Raw genomic sequence first — 18918 nt, forward strand, 5'->3', positions numbered from 1 at the left:
GTATTGAACAGGCTCAATCTGAACGAGCTCCGACGTGTGCAAGGTTGAGAATTCCAAGGTAAGTTTGATACAAGTATTGTAATATAAGGGTCACCAACTTTGAAAATTTTAAAACGAATATAGCATATGGAATTTCACCATCTTTCATAAAATGAATTTCGCTGACGCTTATATTTGAGTAGCTATAACAACCACGCAAACTATTGATCATTCTTTGTAAAACATTACGTTATGTATGGTACGTGGTATCGAGATCCCGTCGTCGATTTAAAACAGAAGTAAATTATTATTCCATTATGTATGTATCCCTTACACAATTATGAAAAATGTCAGTATATTTGTTTTCCTTTTTGGGTAACTTGAGAGTTCAACTTGTTTATGCTGCAGCTTCGTAATTTTAACAGTATTCATAATATATATAATAGAACAAACTAACTACAACTTGGCTACCAAATGCCACGAATCCTGGTGTAATTATATCATAAAACCGCATCGTGGCTAAACATTCAAAATGACGTGCTCATAGATAGATTAAAAACAAAACAAACATTGACTAAATACCACCAGAGACCTATAATAAGTTCATCCCCAGGTCATACTATTTTATCTAAATACGTTAAAGAGGCTACGTGGGCAAATACACGAGTAATAATGAAACGATGACGTGTGTTTAGTATTGGTAGTATTTAATTATTCATATGAAACATGACTTTGATGTGTTTTTTTCTTTTCTTTTCCTTTATTTCATTTAACTGTCTATAGATTATAAGTGGTGATATATTATAAAATAAATAATACTTTTTTGATGCGCGGAATGAGCCGTGGTCACAGATGTTACATATAGGCAACAACTATGCGGGCATCAATGGACAATTATCACCGAGAGAAAATGGCATAATACTCGTATGTTAATGTATTTAATTTAATTTAATTCAATTTTAAATTCACGTCGTTTTTTCCTACTCACAGTTGTCGGTGAATTGCGTTTCCTCTGCTTAGCATCATCAACACATTCAACGTGAAAAAAAACAGGCTATTTCCTTACCTGATTCACAGCGCCACCAAGCGACAACACGCAGGATAAAATGGCGAAGAAATGGACAACATCGTTTCTCGTCTGCTGCATTGTTTTGATTCTCGTCCTTCATCCGACGCTCCTTCGTAGTGAAGACACAGCTCCAGATTCAGAAGAGGGTGATACAGGGTGTGGTTGTTCTGGCCTGAATCGTGGAAATACCAAGAAGATAGACAAATCCGGCGGTGAAGTGAATGATCATCATGGAGTTGAACAACACGACGAGGAACATGCGAATGAATCTCCGGCAGACAAGTATAAAGAAGAGAAAAACGTGTATCCAAGAACCAACCAAATGTCTTATATAAAAGGCGGCACGTTTACGATGGGCACGGATACACCGGGTGTACTCTTCGATGGGGAAGGTCCTGCCAGGAAAGTAAAACTCGACCCATTTTTTGCCGACAAGTATGAAGTCAGTAACAGGGAATTTCAGTTGTTCGTCGATGATACAGGTTATGTAACAGAGGTAAGTGTACAACATCTGTTTATTTTGTTTCGTTCTCGGATCACAAAAATAGTCTACGTTGTCGTATTCGTTCTCTCAAAGGCTTTGTTTGTGTATGAACTGAATGTATGAACTGTAAAAGACCTTGAGATAGCTACATATACTTTTAGCGAATTTTGCTCAATGCATGAATTACATGTAGCAGAAACTCAACTTAGTTGAAGTGTCAACAATTTCATTGTGAGAATAGTCTTTATTTTAAATTACCGACGTCTTGAATTAGCGAGATTACAGATTAGCTAAGATAATGTGCTGGCTAAAAAGGCATGTTTTACCATAGACCCTCCAATAGTGGGGAGTCTATGGTTTTACCATATATATACTGGTAGTCTATTGTACAGCTTGCTGTAGTTGTTATATATATGTCAGGAGATTATCTCATTGGAACTGGTTACAGGTCTAAACATGGATGTACTAACAGTCTTTACAAATCATATAAAACGTAGATGTGCAACTGTCAGTATTTTCTTTGATATAGTGACAATCCTTGATTTCACACTTTTTTTACACATGTAATGTGGGCAGAATAATTTTTTACAAAAAGGTCAAAAACATTCCATATACTAAGACAACAAGCCTGAATGCCTAGTACGAGTTGAGAAACAACAAGTACGAGTACCTTGCTTAATTAATGTAGTATGTGGAAACGGTTAGCTTGGGTTAAGCGTCCACTGAGATGAAATGGGTAGACAATGAGGCTGCATACTTCCTGTAATTCAACAACTCACACTTTCTTCATTTGTATTGTTACCGTTTTATAATCATTTTTTTTATTTATTAACACACAACATCCCCCGGAGGGGATGAAAAGGGTTACAAATCAGATATTAGTAAAAGAAAAATAACCACATAAAAAGTAAGGGAACAAAAAGGCATAAAAAAAAAAAAAAAAAAAGATAATAATTTGAATACAAGGAATGTATTACTGGCTTAGTTTATGTAGGTGCTGCTGTCTTGTATTAAAACAGTTTTTTAAATATTGCGCTAAAGGAATAGACATTTTCTCGTCACTTAGTAATGATATGAATTTATTTTCATTACTAAATTTGTCAAAATTTGGTATACGTTTATTAGCTACAATGTAAAGTTTTAATCTTATTTCATTGTAATGAGGACAATTTGTGACAAAATGTTGTTCATCTTCAACATGGTCATTGTCGCACATATTGCAGACTCTGTCTTTAAAATCCAATCCTGTATGCCGGCCTGTTTCAATTTTCAGACAGTGGTTGCCAAGTCTAAATTTTGTTAAGGATTTGCGAAGTTCACTGTTTTTCATAATTGTTAAGTAGTTTTCTTGTTCTATTTTGGTTTTAAAAAGTTTGTAGGTTCTTAGTTTATTTTTAGAATTTGATTTTTTCCTATTGTCATTATTTATTTCATTTTTCCACTCAGTTGTAAACTCTTCTTTTAATTTCTCATCAATTGTTTTTAATTTTGATAATGAGATAATATTTGTTTCATTTAAAAGATAAGAATGGTTAATATTTTTTAATATCAGATCAAGTTTTTTAAACCATTTACTTTTAATAATTTTATTGACATAGTATGCTTCTTGAAGTAGAGTATTTGTGGAATTTGCAATACGATTGACATATTTTATCATTTGTTTCTTAATAAAAGAGTCAAGAGGTAATTTTCCCAATTCACTATATATTGCCATGATTGGTGTATTTTTTGAGATACCAAGAATGTACCGATAGTATGTAAGCTGGACATCCTCTACAATTGATTTTGTAGAGCTTTCTTCTCCCCAAATGTCACTCCCATACACAATAACTGGTCTGATAAGTTTATCAAATAGTGACAGTAGTATGGACATGTCCAGATTACCAGATCCAATTTTGGTCTTTAATGAGAATAAGGCTTTTATTCCTTTTCTTTTTAGGTTTTTCATTGCATCTTTAAATTTACCATTTGGACTCATAGTTAAGCCAAGATAATTTAAATCTTTAACTATATTGATTTCTTTCCCTTCATAAAAGAATATTTCCTTGTTAAGGAGTCTGTTGCACTTATTGAATATCATTATTTTTGTTTTATCTGTGTTGACAGACAACTGCCATTTTGATGTGTAGGCTGATAGTTTATCCAAACAGTTTTGTAATCCCCTTTTGGATTTTGAAAGAATCACAATATCATCTGCATAAAGAAGGCAATTAATGGGTGTGCTGTGTAACAGTGTAGGGTCACAATGATCATTATCAAAAATATCAGGCAGGTCATTAATAAATAAATTAAACAGACTTGGGCTAAGGTTGCATCCTTGTTTTACTCCGATATTTGAACAAAATGATTCAATCATAGAGCTAAAATGTGTACCTTCTGGTTACTGTACTGTGAAATCAAAGTTAAAAGCACTATAAACTTATATATTCTTTGTAAATTTACTAAATGTAACTGAGTCTTCAATCAAATGGGATTAGCTTTAATCTTAGTTTATACTGGAGTGTAGCCTGAACACAATTCAATAGATTTGATAATAAAATTGTAAAAATTATGCCTGAGATATGAGGGAGCAACCGCAGTGCTTTGCAATGGTACTGGTCACACAAAGTGATATTCATATAAAAAGGCCAAAAAATCAATATGATGAGCTAGTTCAATTACAATGTAGCACTTTAAAGAAACAGAATTGCCTTCTTTATCACAAGGACTGAAGGACATATAACTAGATGTTTTTTTTTTTATGAAAGGTATATGTCATTGACGTCTGGATATATTGAATAATTAGGCTTTTATTATCCCTTGTTTCGCGAACCCGCCGAATTAATAGGAGCCGAAAATGAAATAAAAATAAAATTTTATTTCAGCATAATTTCTCCCCCCAGCCGACTTGTAAGTGCAAGAAATTGCTAAAAAAATATTTTTTTTATCTTCATTTTTTCACCGTCCGTAGCATAACAAATCCAAGTTGCATTTTTGTGGGAGTATCATGATCAAAGTACCGAAGTCTCGCGCAGATGAGAAACAAGGTTATACATGGAATAAAATTGTATTTCATTTCTTCTCTCCGATCAATGATCTCACACAAATCTAATGGGAAAAAAAGAATTAATTTTATTTATTTTTCGCCCTCCTCCTCAAAAAAATTGCCTTATAAAAACTCGAGAAACAAGGAATAAAAAAAGTATGGCCTTACCAAAAACTATGATTACCCTACTACCAATTTCTGTATCTTCCTTTTCTGCCATTTAGGTCGAACCAACATCAAAAAGGGATGCCAAACCAATACTGAGGGGCACATGGAAAATTAGAAGAATTACATTTATCTTTAAATTTATTTCATCCAGTCATATAAATTGCCATATCGCAAAGTTATCAAAAAATTAAACGAAATGTATCTGACTTCATTTAAAGACTAGAGTAACTGTATTCTCTCAAAATGATTTTGTTACACAAATTGGATTTAGCTTAACAAGCACTGTTTTCAAAATAGTTTGCTTTCACCAGTTACAATCTTTTAACAATCTGTAATGCGCAAAGAAAACCAATCAGCAATACAAGCTAGCTGGCAATATTGCTGTTTTGATGTATGAAACAATATTACGGTGAAAGTAAATTTATTTCTGAAGTTTCACGCTACCTCTTCCTCATTTTAAAAACTTTTGCTTAGACAGAAAGTTTTAATTAATAATACCGGTATATTGAGTATTCAGTAATGAGTTTTACCAATGTGTTAAAGCCCCTTCGCATTTCCCATATTAAGTATAGAGCAAATACAAATTAGGATTTCAATTTTGAAAAACTAAAAACAAATCCAAGTTGTACACAACTCAGAAAATAGGAATTACTGTAAAGCACTTGAATTTTGCAAAAGACAACTTTTTTACAAATTCATGAAAAATTAGTGGAAATTGCAAAATTTTATAGAAGGGGAGATTTCACTGGGGTCTATGTACATTAACTCACAGTAACTTTCTAGACATTAAATCATCAAATAGCGTACATTCTTAGCAGCAAATATTGAATGTACTTCCTGCCCATGGTGTCTTGCAAATGCCTTTATGAATGGAAATTGTTTTTTATCAACAGGCTGAGAACTTTGGTGACTCCTTTGTTCTAGAGGCAAGAGTGAGCGAAAAAACATTGAGTACTGTAACAGAAGTTGTAAGTATAATATGTATGCTTTCAGTTTGTAATGGTGTGTTGTACACTTATTTAAAAAGGAGAAATTATTTGAGTCATGTTTGTGACAATTTTGAATCCTGATCAATTCTTGTAATGTTACTCATTGTTTATGCTGATTCCTTCAAACTTTATTGACCATCAATCATAGTTAAATCAAACATTCTGGCTGTAAAAAAAAGCACTTTATTATTTTCTAGATAATCATAAATTCTGATTTCTGCTTTGGGCTGTTTGCATTCTTTGAAGTGGGTTCTCAAGAGTTTTCCTAAAATTCAGGAAAAATAACAATTTGCTGCACATTACCAACCAATAGTAATTGAATATAATAGGTATTTTGGTGTGGTTTTTTAATTATTACCTTCAAATAGTAACAATTTTGTTTATAATTTAAAAATAAATATTTCTTGCAGCAAATATGTGTAATAAATGCATCTGTGTTGTTAATAGGTTGCACAGACACCATGGTGGTTAAAAGTTATTGGTGCAGATTGGAAACATCCAGAAGGACCTGACACAAACATAACAGACAGGTAGGAATATTGCCTTTTTTTAGTATTTGAAGCCAAAGTCAATAGGTCTAGGCTCAAAAATGGATTGATTGATTGAATAACTAATACAAATAAAAAGATTAGAATGGTATCACTTACCTATTATAAATACAGAATTCAGAAGTAGGTACTGTGTCAAGGGTCAAGTGGGAAAAGTCCCTCGCCATGATCTTGACAGAGAGGGGGACATACATTGTTGTCACTGTTCAAGTTTTTCATGAAAACAGTATTATACCCAGCTTTTAATTACATAACACATTATAACAAGATGCAATTTAACAAAGAACAAAAATTAAAGAATGCTACATAATACAAGTAATAACCAGCCACAGTAGTATAGATGTTGATAAGTATGACACAGAGTGACAAGCACGATGGCTTATGTGACATTTGACATGTAAGCCACCACTTTATTGTGCTATATATAGTATCATGAAATTAGTGAAGGTACAGGGAACATTTCAAATAACAATATTTTAATTTATAAATAACCATATGTATTTGTGCACAGTATTTCCCCTCATTGAAAGTCTAGTTATATTTTTGATGACTATATACTATACTATTTGATGATACTATATTTTTTTTTTTTTTTTTAAATCTAATTTAGGTATTAAAGTTACCTCTTCTAATGTTATAAATGTTCCCCACCATAAATTTGCACTATTTCATGTATTTTTCTACAATTAAAATTTGGGATAAAATTTAAATAATGGACCCTTTTTGAAAAAAATATGCATTAAAAAAATAAGCAATTTCGTGATATGTAACAAATGTAGCCTTTGGTGTTCAAAGCTTCAATGTGATAACAGCATGAAAAGGAAAGTGAGAATTAATTCATAGTGTAAATAGCATAGTCTCCCCACTGAGCTTGTTCACTCTGTTGAGGTTTGTACCCAACTTACAGTCGTCAATCATTTCCATATTTCCAGTATTAGCAATGCAAAATAAATAACAAATAAATTACAATTTAGATTATCATAGATTTATTGGATTAAAAACTTAAGATCTTGTAATGTGCAGTTAAATATGCCATTAATAGTCACTAAAATATGTGGCCATGTAGTAAATAAAGATACTGGTATAGTGTGGATATTATTAATAGTTGAAATGTAAAATATTAGAATTGAAATGTTAATATGTACCATCGTCTTTGACATAGTGTGAACTATTTACAAATATTTCATTCATCTTGATATTCAAATTTGACATCAATTTTATTGCAAATTACAACTTTCTGTATTGGTGAGCCCTACTATAATATTAATTTATTATAATAATTTATTGTTTATTATAACTATAAACAACATGTAACATGTAATTATATATCTGTCTATTCCTTTATGATTCCAGTGTATATAACAAATAGTTGTGTTTAATGAATTTGTATGCTATTTTTTGGAAAACTATAAACTAAAATTTATTTGCAGTTACTGAATACTTAAAATATGGTAGTTGTGTCTTCTTGTCATTTAAAGCATTCTATTCATTCTTTTCCTGGTAAGACAATAATGACCAGTTTGACATTTTATCATTTTAATACTCACTCATGTACTAGTATTTCACCAATTAAGATTATATAACTCTTTCCAGCATTACTAAGAAGAAATAAATGATTTGAATTTTATTTAATAGAATGGATCATCCAGTACTTCATGTATCTTGGAATGATGCAGTAGAGTTCTGTAAATGGATTGGTAAAAGACTACCTACAGAAGCAGAGTTTGAATATGCATCCAGAGGTGGAAAAGAAAATAGGTATGTATGAATTATATCAATGAATTTTATTACCAAACATAGATTAGTGTAAACTAGTTAAACTACAATGTTGTAATTGATAAAATTGTTTGTGATGCCCAACTGTTAGTGCTAATAAATTGCTACATTTTGTCCAATATTACTTTGATATCTGGTATTATTATATTTGGCTTCATTACGTTTGGTACCAGACTACATTTATTCTGCAGCCTGACTGGCATATTACCATGGCACCAGACTATATTTTGTCTGGTTCTGGGCAGGCATCTCTAATAATGGTACCATGCTATATTTCTGATTAGTGTGAACACTTTGGTACCAGACTTTATTCAGTATGGCACAAGACTACATTTTATTTTAGTACAATACTGGCATCTGGTATGGTACTAGTGTATATTAAGTCTGGTATCTAGCTATATTTCAGTCTGATAACTAACCTTATCACATTTCAGTTTGGTTATCAGGATACATCAAATCTGGTACCAAGCTACTTTTCAGTCGCCAAGATACATTCAGACTGGCATTTTCAGGCTATAGTCAGTTTGGTTTCAATCTAATACAACACTATATTTGACTGAGCATCCGATAAACCGACCAGATTATGCAGTACATTCTCTAATGTTTTTATTTACAGAACATACCCATGGGGGAACCGTTTAAGACCAAATGGTAAATGGTTGATGAATGTATGGCAGGGTGTGTTTCCAACTGAAAATTCAGCTGAAGATGGATTTGCAGGAACATCACCGGTAACCATTTTGAATTTATTTATTAGCATAAATTTGCATATTGTCAATATAGGCATTTCCATAACACCAATTTTAAATTATTTGTTACATAAATTTGCATAATGTCAACATTCTCATTTCTATAACAACAATTTTAATTTATTCATGAAGGCTCGCTCCTGTCATTTATATATTAAAGTGCATGTGCTTCTGGTGGAGCAAATATGTTGTGTTGTAAAATACTGTTAAAATTGAAACTTGCTTTAAAAAAATTTTTTGGATAAAACTAACCTGATTGCCTTGATATTTTTTGTGCGGATACCTTAGATAGGCTTCTATCAGATTTGTTCATATTGTCACAAGAGCTTCCATTGCCTCATTGCAGTTTTGTCATTTTGTATCAAATTGCAAATCACCATTTTCTTTGTCAAAATCAGTGCCACCAGATCAGTAAATCACTATTATGTTCTTTTTAAAAAATAAAAGCCCATCTGAAAATTAATGGTCAGTGATTTACATAATGACAATGTACTGATTATTGCACTTCAAAATACATGTAGGTACTAATTGAGTCATTGTATGTTTAATTTGTATGTAGTGCCTTATTATCTTTTCAGTACAATTTATTATAGCTCAATTAACCAACTACCTTTTAAAAACACATTATTATATCATTTTGAAAAGACCTATTTTTGGTAAAAAAAATTCTATTTGTGACTTTTTGAATATAGCTGTACCAATTGCTTTGATATTTAATTTATAGTTTACCTTTAGTGAACTTCTGTCAGATTAGTTCATTTCATGTTTGGCTATCAATTTCCCTATCAAATTCTTTGATAGTATGGATCACATTTCTTTCACACTTCTAGTATTCATTTTAAGTTGCAAGGTTCTACCAAATGACAGACTACTAGTGAATATATGTACATTGTTATATTAGCTGACTTTTCGTGTTAAAATTGATATTCTTTCCTGTTTTATGACCCGAGCTTCCACCGTCTGTTACTCTGCTTCGCTACTGAAAATAGCCTCTAGTACATTTGCGCAATACGTTTCCTGTTTCACCCACTGTAAATTTGCATATCTCAACCCTTGGCCTTTAAAAAATACCTAATCATATGTAAGACGTGATGTCAGTAGCAAAAGTCACCCACTTTAATAATCAATAAATTTCATGCCCATAATTTGCAACTGGCGGAAGATCCACAGAATCATTGAGACATTTGCTGTTGTTGTATCTCTTGATGTTACATTTTCAAAGTCGCGGTAAATCAAAGAAAAATTACTATAGCTGTGTTGAAATTGTTGTGTTGGTAGATAGATAAAACCCCTTGAAACTGGAGGCATTTTGTTGTTTGAGTAAAATATCGTTCACTGGCACCCTTATTGGCGATGGGATGTTTTCTCATCGGGAGGCAACTAGATTTGGTGTGTGATACTTTGTCTCATCAATGAAAGATGATATAATGTTGCATTGTACTTTTGACATGATCGCAGCAGAAATGCACATTCTGAAATAGCACTCTCCACAAATTTACTCTTTTGTCAGAATAAACTCCCAGAAAAATTATCAGTATATTTCATGATGACTACTGTTGTATATTTTTATGCAACTTGTGTTTATCTGTTCAACCCCTAAAATCCTGCATAAATGTATTAAAATTGAACCAAAACAACTATGATCATCAAAACACATATCATAAAACAACTATGATCATCAAAACACATATCATAAAACAACTATGATCATCAAAACACATATCATAAAACAACTATGATCATCAAAACACATATCATAAAACAACTATGATCATCAAAACACATATCATAAAACAACTATGATCATCAAAACACATATCATAAAACAACTATGATCATCAAAACACATATCATAAAACAACTATGATCATCAAAACACATATCATAAAACAACTATGATCATCAAAACACATATCATAAAACAACTATGATCATCAAAACACATATCATAAAACAACTATGATCATCAAAACACATATCATAAAACAACTATGATCATCAAAACACATATCATAAAACAACTATGATCATCAAAACACATATCATAAAACAACTATGATCATCAAAACACATATCATAAAACAACTATGATCATCAAAACACATATCATAAAACAACTATGATCATCAAAACACATATCATAAAACAACTATGATCATCAAAACACATATCATAAAACAACTATGATCATCAAAACACATATCATAAAACAACTATGATCATCAAAACACATATCATAAAACAACTATGATCATCAAAACACATATCATAAAACAACTATGATCATCAAAACACATATCATAAAACAACTATGATCATCAAAACACATATCATAAAACAACTATGATCATCAAAACACATATCATAAAACAACTGTGATCATCAAAACACATATCATAAAACAACTATGATCATCAAAACACATATCATAAAACAACTATGATCATCAAAACACGTATCATAAAACAACTATGATCATCAAAACACATATCATAAAACATTTCAATTTGGCTCGAGTTATTTTGGACAGAAACGAAAACTTATTGCCACGCCTCTGCCAAGGTTGCAAGAAACAACCTAAACGTTTTGAGAAAATGGTGCAACTGATGTAGGTATTCCGAGGTGCAATGAAGTCAGTGGCACCAGTAAAGATAGATTTCTTGAATTCTCTTTAAAATTTCCACCCTGCCAAAGGAAATCAAAAGAAATATAGAACCAATTTGACAAGATTTGTGAGATTCGATTGGTGATGATGCCAATTGAGATTTTGTTTTCTTTCGGTAACTTGTGCAAATAAAGTTTAAATGAAGTGAATACATAATTTGCTCATTAAAAATGTGACCAATCAAAGCACCACATCCAATTTCAGAACACAGGCAAATCAAACAGCAAAAGTATTGGAGTCTATTTTTCATTAGGGAAGCGGAGAAACAGATGGAGGAAACTAAAGTACTATTTTTTCAAATGTCAATACAAATGTGACAAGTCACTGACAATGGCTTGTCATAATTGAATTGAGACCATATGTCATGTGAATACAGAGGTGTATTCATATTTTGATCCACCATCTGTCAACTATTTTTACTTGATGTATGGTATATCCTGCTGATATACAACTTTTAGCTTAATGGACCTGTAATTTATGATGGTGCTGCTTTGATCATATTGCCATCCCAAAGATGCCTAAAAAAATAACTTTGGTTTTTGGTGTGTATAAAGCTGCCCTCACAAGAACTTAATGAATACTGTTTTAAATGTTCATTTTCAACCAGAATTCAACCAACCAGCATTTGCAATATGATGCTGATGCCAACTTTGATTAAGTTGGTATGTTTATATTAGCCAAGTTATTGGTATTTATGAGTAGATTTCATTAAATAAAGAACCAGCACACTGCATTGTGAATAATATCTTATTTAAACAAGTGTAAAATACATTTTACATTGTGTAGAAACTGTCATAAATTTGGGAGAATATTGCATTCATCAGAGGAAACATACAGCTGTCAGTTGTATTCCTGTCTTCAATGTGATTGCTCTGCCAACTCTTGTCATATGTTAAATTATAGGTGATGGCATATCCACCGAATGGTTTTGGATTACATAATATGGTTGGTAATGCATGGGAATGGACCAACGATTGGTGGGGTACAAGTCATACTGCTGATCTTTATGTTAATCCAGTAAGTGAACACAGTGATGTGCATGTGTCAATAAAATTGTCATGCTGCTCCTGAACACCATGTCATATGTTTCTTAAAAACTACCAAAAACAGATGTGAATATGCTTTTTTTATGACCTACAAAAGTTTACACATCCTAGTACTTTCTGGGGGTACAATTCATAAAAAAAATCATTCATAAACTATGATACTAAATGGGATAATAAGGTGATAATAACACAGTTTGTCCAAGAAATTGTGATTACTTTTTTTCTGGGGAGAACACTGCAGTAGTACTTTAATGGTCAAGCAAATACAATTGATATATTGAGCACAGATTGAGAGAAAGAATGCATTTTTCTGCAGTGAGTGTCATATGCCAGTATATGCAATATATATCCAATAAACACTGACAATGGGAAAAATAACATGTATGCATGGTACATGCAGCTATTGTAATCTTCTACTAAACCTACCCTACCTATATATCACTTGGTATCAGTGTCAAACTCATTGGTATTATGTACATGTAGCTTATTAGATTACAAGAAAAATGGGATTGATTTTTGTTTTCGAACCATTATATACTATTTTTTATTTGAACTTTAATCATGTACTGTGTGTTCTTTTCAACAGAAAGGTCCAGCATCAGGCATAGATAAAGTAAAGAAAGGTGGTTCCTACATGTGTCATGCAGTGAGTATCACAGTCTTTATTAATTTTAACAGAAATGGCTAAATAGTAGGCATGGACATTTCTGAAATGACAAAAATACAATTATCAGACCGGAGGTAACCACATCCTATTTTTTATGGAAAGGAGTCTGATTATCCTTAGTTTCTAAGATTGAATATCCCTGGTTTCCATGGAAATGTATCTACATTGATTATAATTTGTTCACTACCATCACTCCATTATATTTACAGTCATCCATTCTTTCATGTATAATTTATAAATATTTTATTGTGAATATTTCTTTCTTTTTGCAGTCATACTGTTATCGTTATCGTTGTGCAGCTAGAAGTCAGAATACACCCGATAGTTCTGCATCTAATTTAGGATTCCGCTGTTTTGCTGATATTGACAAGCCACCAGCAGGTGTTGAGATAGAAAATATGCCGAAATAAACAACTTTGATTTTCTGCTGCTAACCTGCTTTGCTATTTTTCAGTCTAAACTTGTGCCTCTCTCAGATTTGTATCTTTTCATTTTTTTTTAACTTGACTTCAACAGTTTATTACTATGTTCTATACAATCTAAGATGCTAGCCAGGTGAGATGATCTGCATAACACTATTCCATTGTTTTGTTATTTTGCATGTCAACAAAGTGAAAAAGAATATGTGTTGCCCAATACACCAGTAGCTGGGTCACCTATCAAAACCCCTTGTGAAGTAGCTGAATATATGAGATAACACACACAAATTGAAACATGTTTTTTCTCTTTAACTAAGCCATTCATAAATTTTCACTAATTAGTACGCTATAATTTTGCTACCAATAGTCAGTCCAGGAAACTTTTCTCAAGAATGTAAATAATCCTTAGAAAGTGCACTTTTGTACAACTACTAATTATGCCATTATCTTGTAAAATTGATAATATTTATCAGATTTCGTTCCAAAAAGTAGTACAAATTGCTAAATATACCAGTTTTTAAGAGTGCTTAACTGAAGTTGACTTGAGAGTTGGGAGTTCTCAATTAAAAACTTGAATAAGTATTTACATTCAGTTTTTGAAAATGAATATTACATAATTATATTATTGTTATGATTTACTAGCACCTTAATCTACAAAGATAAGATGCCAAGTGTGTAAGTTGTAGGATACTAGTACTTCACATTTAGTGGTAAAATACGATGCATGTCTTGCTGGTATATAGGGTTGGGAGTACTGTACGAGCCTAATTCTGTCTTCACATGTCATATGTCTTCCATTTCTAATATTCAGTTACCAACAATAACTTAAAGTTGGTAGGTATATGCATTACTAAATTATATTTCTGCTATGCTATAATGATTAATGCAAGCCAAAAACAAGGCTTGTTTTTGTTGTATTTGACATTAAAATATAATCTAATTAGTGCTTTTACTTCTTGAACATGTATATAACAGGTATAGTGAGGCAATCACAGGCAATCATGCAATCACAGGCAATCATGCAAAATGCCGGTTTTGAAAGACTGTTTATTTGTTAGAAATGGTTGTAAAATCTTTTTGGTCTTTTTCTTATAACTTATTATTATTGGTATAAAATACAGAAAACAAAAATATTACTTTATTTTCAGTAGGAATTATAAATCTGTCACAAAAAGGCCAGTGTAGCAGCTTTCATCATTCAAAATATCAAATCATATCTTTTTGGTCTTTTTAGCAATGAATTATGATGGATCACATAAATTTCTTAAAATATGAGTTTAATATAACCAAATATTGGTGGCAATGAAGAGAAGATGATGAAGTTTAATCTGTAGCATATCTGCAGGGAGTATAGTAAACCTGATAATACTGATTGGTGTTCCTTTCAGTCTGTTATGTTGCAATAAGGGCTTAATATTTGGCTTTTGAATCTTATTGTCTGGAACAATTTAGAGATTATCTCTTAAATCTTCACAAATGGTGCAATAATAATACAAGATTTATGCCAGTGGGTTTGTACATTACGATCAATAAATATAGTATTAGATAAAATTTGTTTTTGTAATGTTTGTTATTTACATAAAGGCATATATGTGTGGAAGATGTTTGAAAATGCAGTTGATTCCTGATTTTAACAGCAATCTGGTATGTTCTACCAGGATGGTCTAACAGTGGCGGTACATCAAAGGAATTGATCTTCTATGTCAGAGAAAGCAACTTTTTAACCCACCTTTGTATTGAGTAGTGAACCTTAGGTTTTGGCCAGTTCCATTGCATTTTAAAGTTAGCGAGACCTGAGTTTGTCTGTAACTGAGAGGTGTATTTGTAACTGACAATTGATTTACATTATTTCACAGCATGGAGGTAAAATACTGTCTTTTATCTCGGTGTTCACAGGGATGCTAATTGTTAAAGAGCGGGCCCTTCCAGTCATAGGTTCTCTGAGTGTTTTTTCCCATTTAGTGAACGAATTATCTTGGTAGCTACATTATTTTTTATTGTATCTGTCAGCATCCTTTATTCTATGCTTTTGTCATATTACCTCAAACCCTGCAAATAGAAGTGTGTATGGAATCATGGGTAGAAACAGTGTGTATTGCCGTTTGATAACTGTCATAAATGTGATTGACAGGTCATACTTGTTTTCAACTCTGGAAGGACAGTTGGAATCTTCCAGGTGTGCTTGTGATTTACTTAAAGGGAAAGTCAAGGCTAACAACATTATACTCCCAGATAAAAGAGCTTGGCAAATGTAAAAACATGCAATTTACAGTTTTTTTATATCACTTTTCATACCAGTACTCTAGATATTCAACTTTTCATCAATTTATGTAGTCCGCCATCTTGATTCTTCAGCAAAGGATTATGGGTAAAGTATGACATAGAATCTGTTAAAAATTGAGAAAATGATTTCATATATAACTTCAAAAGTTGAACTTCAAACTGGCTGAAAGTTTATAACATGGTAGCATACATGTACTGGTGCCAAACATGCTTATAAAATAGTTGTCATGGAAACAGAACTGAAAATATTTATTTTTAGGTTTTTCTACGAAATGCTCAAATTTCCTTATATTGTATACAATTTACCGATGTGAGTAGGTTATATAGGTGATATATTACCTGTTGACCACAAAAAGGGGACACAAAAGTGTCATTCTTTATTTCATGACTAAAATAACCATTTTTATTTTTTTAACGTTTTGGCAATATCTTCACTTTATGTGTATTTGTAACATTCTAATTTCCATTACTATAATTATATACATGAGTAATATGCAGAACAAAAATTTGAACTAATTCACATCAGTATTTCTCATGTTATAAATAAAATCATTTTCTCAATTTCTGAAAAAACAGATTATATGATGTCATACTTTACCCATAATCCTTTGCTTGAGAATCTAGATGGCTGACTACATAGTACTGATGAAAAGTTGAATATCTAGAGAATTTGAAGTTCAACTTTTGAAGTTATAGATAAAATCATTTTCTCAATTTCTGACAACACACTATGATGATGTTACACTTTACCCATAATCCTTTGCTGAAGAATCAAGATGGCGGACTGCTTAATACGGATGAAGTTAAATATCTAGAGAATGAAAAGTGATAAAAAAAATGTAGATTGCATTCTCCTACATTTGAGGGGCTTTTTCCTGAGGGGTCATTATGTTGTTTGGCTTGACTTTCCCCCCCGGGGACTTTCCCTTTAACAAAGGGTGTTTACAACTTTGGAAGGACAATTGGAATCTACCAGGTGTGCTGTTAATTAAATAACAACAAATGTTTATGATCTACTGAGTTGCCTAGGTGACACAGCTGCTAGCAAGATCACATTCTGATTGGCTCATGTAGAAACCCAAGGTGGTGTCACTGAATCCGGGCCATTTATGCCTATAAATTGGACAGACTGAAGACAGTTGTGGATCACCATTTCAATTGAGTACACTGTGGTTGCTACTGCGATATTGTCAGACAAGTGATACAGGCTTCAACCATCGTTCTGTGAGACTTGTATGAACAATTTTGGTGTATGTGTATGTGTATTTCATTTCCAGTACTATTGTCTTGTCTACACCATTCTAGCAGTGAAAGAACCCCTTGTCGGCCCTCTCAACACTGACAGTATCACTGCACGTTTCCACAATTTGGGAAGCGCAGTTTGACCGACTGTCTGAGCATTGTTGGACCTTCCTGGTCATATGTTTGTAGGATACCCATGATCCCCAGTATTCAACAATGTTAATACTATAAACAGACTCATCAAATGAGTGATTTAATAGTTGAAAGTGGTTCAATTTGTACTAGCGACTTCCATCAATATGTGGTAAAGGGTTTTGCTAAAGTATGCAATGACATGGCTTTATCCTAAATCCTAAAATGAGGGGAATTCAACTTCAGCAGGGACATCGCCAACATTCTTTCTCAGATTCAGAACTGGTTCGAATACACCAAGTGGTAGATCCTGACCAGAGACAAGTATTGATTTGTCCGATCTCATCTGTCACTTATCGTGTGCAATGCATTGACAATCAGTTGAGGCAATCTTGATGCTTATGTGCTCCCCCTGTTTTCGCCTAATACTTGCAAAACACTCAGAAAACCTATTAATTTCAACCAAGTACACCATAATAGATCCTACTATTTGTGTCTCTACTATTACTGCCCAACTATCGTGCTCGAGCCCGTAAATAATAATTCCTTGTCACAATTCAAAAGGTCGCTATTGCAATGTTCCACGAAGTCACTATATTTGCAAATTGTGTGACTTTTTGTTTTCCACGCAAATTTTAGTTTAAATTTAATATTGTATTGTTTTAAATTATTATTTTCGTAAACGCATTGTGACATTTTATTGGATCGCTTTTTAGTTGAAAAAAACATTAGGCCAGATGGACTGTCGACAGTCTTGAGCAAACCACGAAACATTGGCCACTAAACTACGATTTATTGATATTTAACCGAAGTTTTCGTGACTTAGGGTAATAAAAAGTGCTAAAGTATGGTAACCTGTACCATACTGTAGCGCACCATATATTATAAACAACCTCACTGGGTCATCGTCGACCCCTGACCTGTCATAAAATGTCATGTTAAACATTTAATAGTAGTTGGCCCAAGAGCTCAAAGTTGCCTACACCCATTATACGTGTTCATGGCTTTACGTGACATTTGCGACCACCCACTTATTCACCCACTCATTCAAAATGAAGTGCTTGCTAATTGAATGATGTTAGACTAACTCATTACTAATAATTAAAATCGCGGTGGTCGTCGCGCAGCGCGTGTTCGAATTCCATGTAAATAAAAAATGTATTTTACATACGTTGTATGCGTCGCTATGAGTCCCATATCGAACAGGACGCGGCACGACGACTGCCACCCTTTAAGGTTGTACGAGCGGAAATGCACTGCGCATACGTTCTGCGTACAACACCATTTCTTGGTAGATCAAATTAAAAGCTAACAGTCATTTTGATTTATAAAAAAAGTTTATGTATAAAACGTTCATAAAGTTTCCATGTTTCTGCCGTTCACTATATCGGGAATCGACAAATAAACAAATGGTGCCACAGTAAAAACGTTGATTAGATTAGTTTAGTTTAGATTAGATTAGATTAGATTAGATTAGATTAGATTAGATTAGATTAGATTAGGTCAGATCAGATTAGATTAGACTAGACTAGACTAGACTAGACTAGACTAGACTAGGTGTGATTACATTTGATTACAGCTGTTGCTAGTCGTAACAAACCTAGGCATCGTTAAACGACAATACAAAATTAAATATTTTAAATTATTATTGTTGAAAAAATTATTGTGTTTTTTTTT

General features: G+C 32.5%; 1 protein-coding gene across 1 annotated transcript; it reads left to right on the forward strand.

Moving 5' to 3' along the window:
- On the forward strand, nucleotides 1–15135 carry LOC100371959 (formylglycine-generating enzyme). Its single transcript, XM_085497226.1, has 9 exons — nucleotides 1–58; nucleotides 970–1544; nucleotides 5619–5693; nucleotides 6162–6244; nucleotides 7898–8020; nucleotides 8655–8769; nucleotides 12356–12469; nucleotides 13085–13144; nucleotides 13438–15135. Exons 2-9 carry the CDS (start codon nucleotides 1086–1088, stop codon nucleotides 13573–13575), a joined length of 1167 nt encoding a protein of 388 aa, XP_085353352.1. The 5' UTR covers nucleotides 1–58; nucleotides 970–1085; the 3' UTR covers nucleotides 13576–15135.
- The last annotated feature ends 3783 nt before the right edge of the window (nucleotides 15136–18918 follow it).

The sequence above is a fragment of the Saccoglossus kowalevskii genome, chromosome 3 (genome assembly GCF_978046115.1).
Source record: "Saccoglossus kowalevskii chromosome 3, keSacKowa6.1, whole genome shotgun sequence".
NCBI lineage: Eukaryota > Metazoa > Hemichordata > Enteropneusta > Harrimaniidae > Saccoglossus > Saccoglossus kowalevskii.